This window comes from Mauremys reevesii, linkage group 1 (assembly GCF_016161935.1).
Source record: "Mauremys reevesii isolate NIE-2019 linkage group 1, ASM1616193v1, whole genome shotgun sequence".
Taxonomy (NCBI): domain Eukaryota; kingdom Metazoa; phylum Chordata; order Testudines; family Geoemydidae; genus Mauremys; species Mauremys reevesii.
This window is the reverse complement of record NC_052623.1, coordinates 246,586,023-246,599,124: the sequence shown is the minus strand read 5'-3', so window position 1 is coordinate 246,599,124 and position 13,102 is coordinate 246,586,023. Positions and strand designations below refer to the sequence as shown.

Below are 13,102 nucleotides of genomic sequence, written 5' to 3'. Positions count from 1 at the left end.
GGGGTGGGAGGGGAGAAAAAGCAGTTGCTATTAAACACCAAGGACCCATCTGCATTGCCTCTGCTTCTTCTCTTTAAAAGGCTCCTTGCTAGTCTGTTGTAATTGCCCAGAAAATTGTAGTGGCATCACTGTAAGTTACAATGTTGAGATCATTACTGTAGTGCTTCTGACTACTCTGTCATTGACCTATCTAGCTAGAACCAAGAGGAAAAGCCTTTATAATGCTGAAGACGTGGAGGAGTGACAATACCCAAGTTTGTTCAACTCAAAACAAAATAATCTCTCTTGCCTTGTTAGGGAAGAAGAGCATCCGACAGTGGCTTAGAAGCAGTGGGCAGGAGTGCACTTTTAAGCAGCAAGCCTAGTGGAAATACAGGCAGTGGCCAAGGAAAGAATAATGACATATCCAATTTGGATGAACTCAGTGCTTCTGAGAAGCATTTGGCAGCTGTCAGGGGGACTAGCAATACTATGTATGCTGGGAAGCAGGGGTACTAGCAATACTATGTATGCCAGGAAGCAGGGACTTCCAGGCCTAAACCAGCTTCCAAAGCCATCTGAAAAAGTCCCCGAGAATTTCAACTTTAACTATTTTTAGCTAGTGCTGTGTCTTTTAAACCATTTCTGTCATGAGATATGAAACTATTAGAGAGTTTTTTTTATTTAAATGTAAAGCAGTTGTCTGGGGTTTGGTGTTAACCACTTTGGAGAGAAAGTATTAAAGATTATGGAAGTGTTTTGCATACACATGCTTTAGCCCTCTTCTGGCAATTTTGTTTTTAAGTTTAAAATTGCACGATGGGGCAAACAGCTCCAGATGCTGGCCAAATTCAAGGTTTTAATCCTGGTATCCAGAGCTCTCCATGAGATCAGCCCAGGCTGTCTCACCCGACATGACTATAATGTCCATTGTGTTCCACTGGAAATGGCAGCCTAAAGAATGAAACCCATATGTGCAGGAGATGGACTTTTTTCAGCAACTGGAACTCATTCTCAGAAGAAATTAGGACCTCCATAAATCTTGGTGCCCTGAGATCAATACTGCCACCAAAATAAGTAAAGAACAAATATCAAGTCTTTGCTGACTGGAGCAAAGAGAGAAAGAGAAATGTATCTTGATGTGCACATTTCAAAATTCTGAGGGGTGCTCGTGTCATAGACAAGAAGGGACCATCATGATCATCATGTCACAGTGATGAATTGCATATAAGAACCTAGACACGAGCCTATGGCTTGTTTCTGATTTTGATGCCCCACCTCCTTTCCTGACATTCCATTGCATTCTTCAGGCCATCTGAGTGACCTCTCTGGAGTAGAGACAGGCAGGATACTTGAGATTCGAGCCCTGGATTCAGCAGCTAAGCAGTCTTACAGGCACCAGTGCAACAAACTGCACTGCTGGAGACCACACACCTGCGGGGGTTGGCTGGGGATGTGTGTGTGGGTGTTTGAAAGGTCAAAAACTTTAATCACTGTTTAGTGCCCCCTCACATTTCAAACATCATTATTGTAGAGGTGGAATAGCTCCCCCTCTGAGGATGACTGTAATGGAGCTGTAGTGCAAGTGGTCAGGATGTTAGTGACAGAAACAAACAAACCAAAAATCACCAGGTAAGACCTTTCACAATCTATATAAATTCTTTCTATGACAAGGCCCCAGATTCTGTGGCACTCTGATGTAGCAGACTGGAAGTTCATGATGCTACCATAGAACTAGCTACGAACAACCCACCAACCATGGTGATGAAGAACCATTATGCTGCCTTGGCAATGGGTGAAGAGGAATCACCCCCAAAGATGGAGGAGGAAAAAGCTCTGTACCCCCAAGGCTGGGAGGATCATAGCTGAGAATTTGGAAGTGGAAGGCAGCTTGGGTGAAAGTGACAATAAATGATAGAGTTCACAGTTCTAAGGAACGGTAGGAGGGAAAAACAGAACAATAAAGATAATAGATTTCAAGAAGGCAAACTTTAGCAAACTCAGGGAGTTGGTACGCAAGATCCCATGGGAAGCAAGTCTAAGGGAAAACACAGTTTGAGAGAGTTGGCAAAGAGACATTATTGTGGACACAAGAACAAACTATCCCAATGCATAGGAAAGGTAGGAAGTATGGCAAGAGACCACGCTGGCTTAACCAGGAGATCTTCAATGATCTAAAAATCAAAAAAAGAGTCCTACAAAAAGTAGAAACTAGGTCATATTACAAAGGATGAATATAAACAAACAACACAAGCATGTAGGGACAAAATTGGAAGGGCCAAGACATAAAATGAGATTAAACTAGCTAGAGACATCAATGGTAACAAGAAAACATTCTACAAATCCATTAGAAGCAAGAGTAAGACCAAGGTCAGAGTAGGCCCGTTATTCAGTGAGGTGGGAGAAACAACAACAGAAAATGTGGAAATGGCAGAAGTACTAAATGGGTTTGTTTCAGTTTTCACCAAAACATTTTGTAGCAATTGGATGTCTAACATAGTGAATGCCAGTGAAAATGAGGCAAACTCTGAGGCTAAAATACGGAAAGACTAAGTTAAAACTTATTTAGACAAATTAGATGTCTTCAAGCCATCAGGGCCTGATAAAATACATTTCTAGAATACTCAGGGAGCTGACTGAGAAGATATCTGAGCCATTAAGCGATTATCTTTGAAAAGTCATGGAAGACGGGAGAGATTTCAAAGGCCTGGAAAAGGGCAAATATAGTGCCAATCTATACAAAGGGGAATAAGGACAACCCTGTGAATTACAGACCAGTCATCTTAACTTCAGTATCCGGAAAGATAATGGAGCAAATAATCAAGCAATCAATTTTCAAACACCTAGAAGATAATAAGGTGCTAACTAACTATCAGCATAGATTTGTCAAGAACAAATCATGTCAAAACAACCTGATAGCTTTCTTTGACAAGGTAACAAGCCCTGTAGATGGGGTGGGGGGAAGCAGTAAATGTGGTACATCTAGATTTTAGTAAGGCTTTTGATATTGTCTCGCATGACCTTCTCATAAACAAACTAGAGAATTACGTTCTAGATGGAGCTACTGTAAGGTGGGTGCATAACTGGTTGGAAAACTGTTCACCGAGACTAGTTATCAGTGGTTCATAGTCAAGCTGGAAGGGCATATCGAACGGGGTCCCACAAGGATCAGTCCTGGTTCTGTCAAATATCTTCATCAATGATTTAGATAATGGTGTAGAGAGTACACTTTTAAAGTTTGTGCATGATACTAAGCTGAGAAAGGTTGCAAGTACTTTGGAAGATAGGATTAAAATTCAAAATAAACTGGAGAAATGGTCTGAAGTAATAGGATAAAATTCAACAAGGACAAATTCAAGGTAATCCACTTTGGAAGGAACAATCAGTTGCACACATACAAAATGGGAAATGACTGCCTAGGAAGGAGTACTGCAGAAAGGGATCTAGGAGTTATTGTGGATTGCAAGCTAAATATGAGTCAACGGTGTAACTCTGTTGCAAAAAAAGCAAACACCATTCTCAATATATTAGCAGGAGTGTTGTAAGCCAGACTCAATAAATAATCCTTTCAGTCTACTCTGCACTGATAAGGCCTCAGCTGGAGTATTGTGTCCAGTTCTGGGTGCCATATTTCAGGAAAGATATGGACAAATTGAAGAAAGTCCAAAGGAGAACAACAAAATGATTAAAGGTCTAGAAAAGATGGCTATAAGGAATGATTGAAAAAAAATTGTGTTTGTTTATTCTAAAGAGAAGAGAAGACTGAGGGGGGACATGATAACTTTCAAGTATATAAAAGGTTATTACAAGGAGGAGTATGAAAAATTGTTCTTGATAACCTCTGAGGATACAACAATAAGCAATTATCTTAAATTGCAGAAAGGAAACTTTAGGCTGGATATTAGGAAAAACTTCCTACGTGTCAGGGTAGTTAAGCACCAGAACAAATTGCCTAGGGAGGTTGTGGAATCTCTGTTATTGGAGGTTTTTAAGAACAGGTTAGACAAACACCTGTCAGGAATGGTTTAGTTATTATGTACTCCTGCCTTTCGTGCAGGGGATTAGATGACCTCTCAAGGTCCCATCCAGTCCCACACTGCTATGATTATTAGATTAGCACTGAACTGGGACTCAGGAGACCTGCATTCTATTCCTGGCTCTGCCATGATCTGCTGGGTGACCTTGGCTAAGTCACTCACCCACCCTATGCATCAGTTACCCAGTCTGTAAAATTGAGATAATGATACTGATGAAGTGTTTTGATATCTACCGATGAAGAGTGTTATACAGAAGCTAGACTAGCTATAGGCAGTGGAGTTTGGACTCCAAGTACCAGATAATGGTCCATTTCCAAAACTATGCAGAAACATTTGTTTACCATACTTTTCTTCATTTGACAATGAGGCTTTGCAGAAAGGAAAGTCCTTCTGACACCCTGCAGGGTACAAAAATTCAGTGGCCATGGTAGTGAACACAGGGAGAAAGGAACAAAAAAAAGAGATAAATATAAAATAGGAGTGACGAAAATAATTGAGAGATTGAGTTGAGGCAAACAAAAAAGGAAAGAAATATTAGTAGAAGGAAGAGGGAAACCCCAAGCAAGATGGAGAAGGAATAGAAGACAAAGACAGATATAGAAGTGGTCCTATACAAACCACAATTTTCCAACACCTCAGTGCGCAAGGCAATTTTGCTTTACTAGCTCAGTTGATGGTAAGGATTTAAGAACCATATTCTGTCTCCGACCCTTTTGCTCAGCTCCCATCGACAGCAATGGGAGTTCTCATGCATCAAGTAGTAGTACCAGTTTACAGCCTTAACTTATAGCCCCAGGCTTCAGACTCTCAGGGCCCAGTTTTCCTCTTCTTAGTTTAACATTAGTGAAATTCCATTTATTTCCATGATTTTACACCTAGTTTGTTCCAGAGATTGGATTCAGGCCCTAGAAGTGTAATGCAGCCCTCACCACACACTAGGGTTAAGATCATAGTTACACACTCCTTTGCAAGAAGTCTGATTTTTGAAAAGCTGTTAGGCCTGATTTCTGAAGTAAAGCAGGCTGGATAAGAATCTAGATTTTGCTAAAAAGCAACAATGTATTTTAAACATTTATTCTCGTGACAAAGAATCTACCAAGAAGAGAAAATAGCGTATGATTATATACTTACGAGGTTGTAATGAGACTAGGGAATGCGAAGAAGTAAACCTCATTTTGTTAGTTTTAAGATTACAAATCATATGGCTCCTGCCCCAGATGCCAGACAACTGTAGAAATTAGTTTTTAATCACACACACACCTTTCCTGATACTTCGAAAGCCCCAAGAACTGACCCATTTGGATTCCCCCAAGGAAATATTTTATTCATTCTGTCGTTATGTCTCCTTTGTAATCAACACTGAGAAATGTCACTTTGATTAAACACAACTCTGAATGACTAAAATCATAGTACAATAAATTCTCCAGAGCTATCTTTCAGAACAACTGATTGCTCTCCAGTCTTAATCCTCCAGAGTCTTATTTAATCAAAATGATGTTGCTAATTAAGGATTAAAACTCAGAATAGAATAAAAAAGGAGGATTTTTTCTCTCTCCTTTGGGCAGGTCAAGGAGGCAGAATCTGTTTTAAGGAACCAAACAGTCTTTTCCACCTTTAGTAAAGTTACACTATTCACTGAAGTTTGGATTTAATCCAAAGAGCTTCAATATTAACATAACTGGGGGGAGGAAAAGGAATAGCCCTCAAAGGCATCCCTATATGAACAGAAATATGACCTAATAAATTCTTCATTGATTCATCAGTGATGCATTATCAATATTCAAATGTGCTCAGTTTCAGTTCATAATAGATACACTTTGATTTATTTTTAGTAGTACCAACAATGCTTTGCACATGTATAGCACCTCTCAATCAAGAATTTCTGGATAATTGGCAAACATTAAGTATCACAAAGCTCCCTCTAAGGCAGGTAAATATTTGTGCGTATCTAATAAAGGAATTTCTGTCCCAAGAGAAATTCCGATACGTCATCATTTTGTCTCAAATCAGAACAAAAATCTTGAACTGTTGGAACTTTGTGGAAGTGTCCAGAAAAAAAAATTTGTAAATGTCAAAGTGTTCCATTTCAGTTTATTAACCAAAAGGAAACAGTTCATTTTGGGTTGACAAAATGTTACATGTCAATTTTTCCAATGAAAATTCTTTTTCTGTAGAAAATTGTGATTTTGATGAAGCCCCATTTTCCAATGAAAGATGTTTTTGTCTGAAATTTTCCAGCCAGCCTTGGTAACTATACAGATGTTTAAATTGAAGAACAGAAGTCAAGTGGCTTACCTGATGCCCTAAACTGTCAGTCACAGCTGGAAAGAGAATCTATGAGGCTTATCTTTCTATCACCACTGCTCACATGAGGAAAATTGACCACTTCTTGAAGTAAATGACAGTTCCAAATGTGATGTTTTGATTGGTACTTATATGTGTTCAAGGAACTTTGCCACCGATATGGAGTCTACTCAACCTAGAGCAAAGGATTGAGACCCAGCAAGCAACTTCACCACATCCCTGGCAGGCCTTTAAGTACCATAGTGTAAGAACTCAAATAGAATAGCTTGGTTCTAAAGAGCAACTAGCTTATTAATTTTGTCTCAAGTTGGGCAAATCACCTGACTTTGATTCATCCTGGCCGAAAGTCCCTGGCCTGTGCTATACAGGAAGTCAGACTATGATCAGACTTGTTCCTCCTGGCCTTAAGATTTATGACTCTATGTGCCTGGAAGGAAATTTAGGTAGTCCTTTTGAAAACTAATTGTTACAGCTAAAAATGAGATTTCCTATATACATCATTTTTTAAAAATTGAGATGCACTTGAGTTTTTAATTAAGCTCCATCATCTCACACAGTTGTTCTGTTGCAATATTAAGAAACTCACCAATTGAAAAAAGAAAGAAGTTCCTTTGGTTCAAAGTCCTCAAGGTTGTATGCACTCAGTGGACAAACTACAGCTCTTATGCCTCCTGATCCAAAGCAGGCTGTTATTAGCCCAAAGTAGAAGAGTATTTTCTGCTCCTTTTTGGCTAGCGGGTGAATGATATAGTGTCTGTCTGTATAAAAATCTTCAAAGGGGAAGGCAACAACAGGTAGTAGGGCTGTACCTGCAATGGGGAAGAAAATGGACATATGTAACTGGTTAAAACAATGAAGCATTGAATCCAGTATTTATTTTCTAGATTAACAGCTATATTGGAATTATAGTCTCTGAATTATTAAAAAAATATATCTACACATGCAATGGGAGAGAAAATTATTCATTCCTTTAGAGTGAGATGTGGGTACAAGTCCAAAACTTTTCTGAAAACTACTATTAGGCAAGAATATTGACTACATATGGCAGAAGTACTTGAACTTTGCTGCTTTCAGGGCTGGCCTGGGGCCAGAGGGCTGCAGTTAAGTGGCATAGAAGTTCTCTTTACAAATAAAGAAACATGACCATAATTTGTGCTACTCTTTTATCTGTCTAGATGGATTAATAGAAATTGCTTGCTTGAACTCAAAAGTTGTAGTTTATCACCACAGCTAGATGAACAATATTCATCAGATAATTTGGCAAATGTTATGAGGTATTCTCAGATATGCTATTTGATTATTTTTACTTATTTTATCAGTTTTACTCTTCCCTTTGCAGCTTCAGAAAAAGTTAGCCCCAGAACATATTTTAGGACTCTGCAGTCGAAATTTGGCACCTCCAATCTACAACGTTGTTTCTATGAGCAAAGTGAGGCTCCTATATTCTATGAGCCTTTTAAGTGTATTTTGAGAGAGATTGCAAATACATTATATACATAATATCTGCACACGTCTGCTTCAAGCATGGCAACAGGAGACCAGGATTGTGATACTAAACATCAAAATCTGAAACCCCAGCCTGGATTAAGCAAAAATTTGTAATAAGCTCCCACAATAAAGAGTCATATCCCATACATTGTATTTACACTAACAAGTCTAGTATCAAATCATCATCCCTATAATATTTTATATTTATTTACCACAAACTTTCCCTTGCTATAGTGACATTTGTTCCTCTTTGGAAAATGTTTTGTGCTACCTCTGACAGTTGTCAATGGATGGTTAAGTGGTCTGATGCAGTATATTCAGTATTCAGTTCAACAATTTATACTTGTTTTATCATTAGAGTCAATTTGTCCCACTTTGATGTCTTTTTTTTTTTTTTTTTGTAATCTAGAATCAAAGGGCAAGGGGATTCCAAACAGGGAGTTTATGGAGTAAGGAAGAGAATACAAAGGAAGTCATTTTCTCAGGTAGTTCATACAGTGCCTTGGCAATCTAGGCAAAGTGGTCCCCTTCTTTCTCCCTTTCCACTGACCCATTTGAAACTCCGTGTCATTTTTTTTCTTTTAAATTCTTGCGGCAATTTCTCTTCAGTCATCCACAGCAGGTGTTTTTATAGCTGAGGCACACAACACAGAATTATTTCCTGCTGCGGCAACACTCTAAAGGAGGCGCTAGAGTTTCCAGTGCAAAGCTTTCTGAAACATGACCTCGGGGCATCTGCTGCACACAACTGAATTCAAACTCACACTTCTGGATGGAGGTCAAGAGGACAGAAATGTTGCCTCAAGAGAAGACTGATTTAGAAATTATCTCAATTAGTCCAATGTTATTCTGATGCCTATCTAAATAACAACTTATTTCCCTGCATGCAAACAAATTCTTGGGATGAGTAAATGTGAATAAGCTTGTGTGTCAGCTATACATCAAGCAGCAATGCAATTGATATCTCTTTTAGTATAGAGTTCTGGAAATCTGGGTGAATTTCCAATATTTATGTTAATGTGGCCCTGGAACAGCAATAACTTGTTCTGCCCTCATCTTCTGCCTGTGCTGTCCACTTAAAGGTTGGTGATTTTATGAAGTTAATTCTGGTATTTGTGCAGTTTAAAGAACAGGCTGCAGCATCAGAGATCGACTGTTACTGTCTAGTTGTACCTGCCTGATCTGAGTAGCAATCAACTCAACTCTGTCCTAGAGACAAAAGATAATTCAGTTTTTAGATCAGCTCAACTCGAGCTGCCAAAGCCATCATCAGCTTTGACATTTACTAAATTCCACATGACAGTTGTACAAAGTGAGCAGAGACTTGCAAACTCAGTTTGTTTAGGAAAGGGAGTGGTTCCACCCTCTATATCACCCAATCTCCTTGACAACCCATACTAATAGCTGTGCATATCTAAAGTTTCATACTGTCCCCCATTCCAGCACTATGTGGAGGATCATTAGGAGGTGTCCATACATTACATATCTGTATATTGAGGGGACTTCAAATGTACAGAAGATCATGGGTCAGTAAAATTCACACATGTAAATTACCTGGAAAAATATTTTAAGAAGTGTATCCTGAACTTTGTATAAAAGATTTTAGCCCATTGGGTGGGGGAAGGAGTCAGATAGTGCTAATATGAGTCAGGCCCTAAAGGTAAGCATCAAAATGTGGCTCCCGAGTTCAAAGTTTATCTACGCAACATATACGTCTTATTAACAACCATGTAGCTTTTAAATACAGCAGAACCCCCTAAATTTGCACCAACTGGAGAAATGCATTGCAAATTATGGCCTTAACAAATGGTTATATCACTGAATTTTCCAGAAGTGACTAGTGACTGTGGGTGCCCAACTTGATACCTTAAAGAGGCTCAGTTTCAGAAAATGCTGAGAGCCTGCTTTCTGAAAAGTTAAGCCACTTTAAGGTGTTACAGTTTAGGCTCTCAGACTGCAGCACCCAAAATCTCTAGTCACCTTTGAAAATTTTGACCTTATTTTACAAACATTATTTAGTGTTGTTCAAAATAATGCTTCTTTAAGGTATATTAGCAAATCTACTCCAGTACATTTTGTGAAAGAAAAGTTAAGTCCTTAGCTATTAAAGAACTTTGGTGAGGCCACCAGGTTGGAGACAATTATTGAATTTGCATATAAGTAAGGAATAGTATGTTTCTATAGTACTTTTTAAAAAATTGACTTCTTAGAGCAGAATTGCATACAAAAAGCATGTTGTAGATGAAATAATCATGGCATAGCACCTACCTAGAAAGTGGAGAAATATGGAGATATACACCAGCTTGATCCTCCCCACCAGATGTTCAGCAAGCCAACCCATAAACACAGGTGATAACATGGAGGCACCTACAAAGCACATATTTATGATGGCTGCTTGGTAGTTGGGATAGCCAAGTTTGATAGTGCAAAAGAGAATCATGTTGCAGACAATACCAAAGAAAGTGAACCTCTCACACAGCTCCATCAACAGCAGGCAAATGGCCACCTGAAGTTTCTTCTGAGACTTGAACCCAGATGAGTCTCCATCATGCTTGCCTTTCCTGGAGAATTTCCTTTTCTCCCTCTCAGCAGCGTGGTTCAGAAGTTGTTTTTCTTGTAAGTCTCTAAGGTCTGTAACGGGCATACTTAGCTGTGCTGAGCAAGACTAAATTGAGTGGGTTAGGTTGTATGTACACTTCTGTTATCCTCCACTGTAATTAACAAACTGGTAAGACCCTTGCTTTGAATTCCACACCTTACTACCACAATTCCTCAGGGTACTTATCACTTTAGTGCTGTTACATTCAAGATCAAGGAGCATGGGGGACACCAGTATTTAAACTTCTCTGAGTGCACAAAGTTGCTGAATCCAATCTGTTTATTTAATTAGTTTGTCTGGTTATGAACAAGACTCCCCCACAAATAATATTACCCATTAAATTATGTGAATCAAATACAATATGTGCCAAATTGTATCTGCACGTTACAGATAAAGGTTAAATACTGAGAAAGGCTAAATTGTTTCAGCAGAATTCAAGTACTAGATCAAGAAAATAATTTGGGGCTAATATTCTGCTACCTTAATTAAGCAACAAGTGAGAAACTGCAAGCAAAGAGATAAAGATAGAAAGAATTTATGGTTTTAGGTGAACAATATCTTATTATTACATTTCTTGTTATTTTTGGTTGAAATTCAGATAAGGTTAATTAGAAAAGTAAGAAATGCTAGTACATTTAAGTACAATAAGCAGGTTTTACAAGAAAGTAATCCCAGGGTATTAATAAAGAGAAAAAGCAATACAAGAGCACCCCAAACCAGCTCAGTTTCTTTAGGCTGACCTTATACCACAGCTATAACATGTCATAGGGAATCAGAGTCAGAAAGACTTTGGATCTTGGGTATTAATTAGACTCTATATAGTCAACTTAAAGAGAAATTGGGAAGGTCCTACAAGTTTACAATGTCCCTACCAGGCAATCCACTAAGAAGTTTACAGAAAACTTGTCTGACCTCCTATAGGTGATTCTCCACTACTGTGCATAGCCATTTATACATGTCCCAAATGGTAGTGTTAGGCACCCACTTTGCACAGGTGTAAATGACTACACAGGGTGAAAGGCAATGGTGAATCAGACCCACTGTTTCTAAGTAGTCTAAATCAAGTCCTCACTTTGCAAGTTGTTGGAACAGAGACTCTTTTTTGGTTTTATCTAACTATATAGATACTTATATGCACACATGCTCCCTACCTTTTAGCAGCTGTTATACCTACCTATTATTAAGTAATAGAGATGCAAGATAGTATATAAATGACATGGATAGGCCCAAGTCAGAATCCCAGATCCAAAATTCACTGAACTTTGGTATCAGGTGAAAAGGTTACTGCCCTAACTTATTTCTGTAATGGCCCATAAATACTAAATCCAGAAGCCCTGAAACACAGATCCAAGCATTAGTTGAACCCCTTTCTCAGCCAGGGTTCTTTTTTAATTCAAACAGGGTTCTAAAGCCAGAACTTGGCTAGCAGTATCACAGAGTTTGCTTAGTTCTGGGTAGGACTGTGGGGGATGAGGGAACTTTGTATCATACCAGTATCTATGTCTGCCACCTTCTCTGAAATGGACTAGGATGAGTTTCATTCATTTTTGATGGCTGGAGAAAAGCAAGCTACAGAGATCACCTGCAGCCCCATCTGATTTCTCTTTCATAGTTTAACAAACCTGGTCCCAAACCAGGGAAGAAGAAAGTACTATGACCAGAATACACACCTACTCCATTCTGGGGAGTACCTCTTACCTAGCTGCTGGTGCATTAAGGTGCCCTTTCTTTATTCTATTGGAAGATATAACTATAGTATAAAACCAGATTGAAAACACTATAGTAAATATACTCTGCTTCCTACACACATTTTAATAGGGAATATTCCCTGTTCCACTGTTGATTTTTGTCTTTAAAGGATTTTTATTTGGGGTGGGGCACCTGTTTCTGACAGGTGTTGCTGATTGAGGGCAAATGAGCTCATGGGAAGAGGGGTAGAGCTAGAAGGCTTGCCAATTGGGTTAGATGACAACAATTCCTTATTTGATGTTAATTTGCTTGATTTGGGGGTCAGGCAGGGAAAATAACTGACTGCTTGGTTGGTTAACCCCCATAAAACCCCCAAGGTAGGCTGAAACCAGTGTGTGAGAGTGGGCTTCTATTGATGTGATTGTTTTAGGTATAGCTCTGGCTCTGTGAGTTGAAATGTTTGATACTCTAAGTATATGTATCTTATAATAATGGTGGTATGTTTTGCTGATGAGAGCCCAGGGAACATGTGTTCTATACCTAGCTCTGCAGCTGACCTGCTGTATGGTCTTGATGAAACCCTTTAGTCAATCTGCTCACTGGTTTACCCCTTAATGTAGTACTTAGAATGCTTAATACAAAGTGACTGAGAAAAGGTGGTGGTAGACCTAATAATATATTTTAGTTACACCACTATTGAAGCAGGTGAGATTTTAAATGGAAACCAACAACAGCAGCAGCTCAGGACTGAAGTGGGTTAGAAGAGAAGTCCTGCATCTGACAAATCCTCTTGGTCCCCAGCAAAAGGCTTTGGGTCAGATTGACAAAGGGACCACTAGCTTAGGGGATATTCTATTCAGCTGAAGTTGTTCCACTTTAATTAACTCAATATTAATTGGGCCATGGAGACTGAGACTCACCCTATAGCCCAGTGGTGAGGATACACACCTGAGAGTTATTAGATTGCTGTTCCAATCTGGTATCTTCAGCAGGTAGAATAGAGACT

At 38.9% G+C, this 13,102-nt stretch overlaps 1 protein-coding gene across 16 annotated transcripts in view; it reads right to left on the bottom strand.

Moving 5' to 3' along the window:
* SLC15A5 (solute carrier family 15 member 5) overlaps positions 1–12,235 on the bottom strand; it is a 60,300-nt gene extending 48,065 nt beyond the window's left edge. For 3 of the 16 annotated variants that reach the window (XM_039523683.1, XM_039523792.1, XM_039523830.1), the window contains exons 1-3: positions 11,320–11,371; positions 10,077–10,439; positions 6,907–7,129 (exon numbers count right to left, since the gene is read on the bottom strand). In XM_039523683.1, the coding sequence (XP_039379617.1) occupies positions 6,907–7,129; positions 10,077–10,439; positions 11,320–11,356 (623 nt within the window). In that variant the 5' untranslated portion in view covers positions 11,357–11,371. The other 13 variants (XM_039523722.1, XM_039523691.1, XM_039523774.1 and 10 more) reach the window with 13 other exon arrangements.
* Positions 12,236–13,102: the final 867 nt, after the last annotated feature.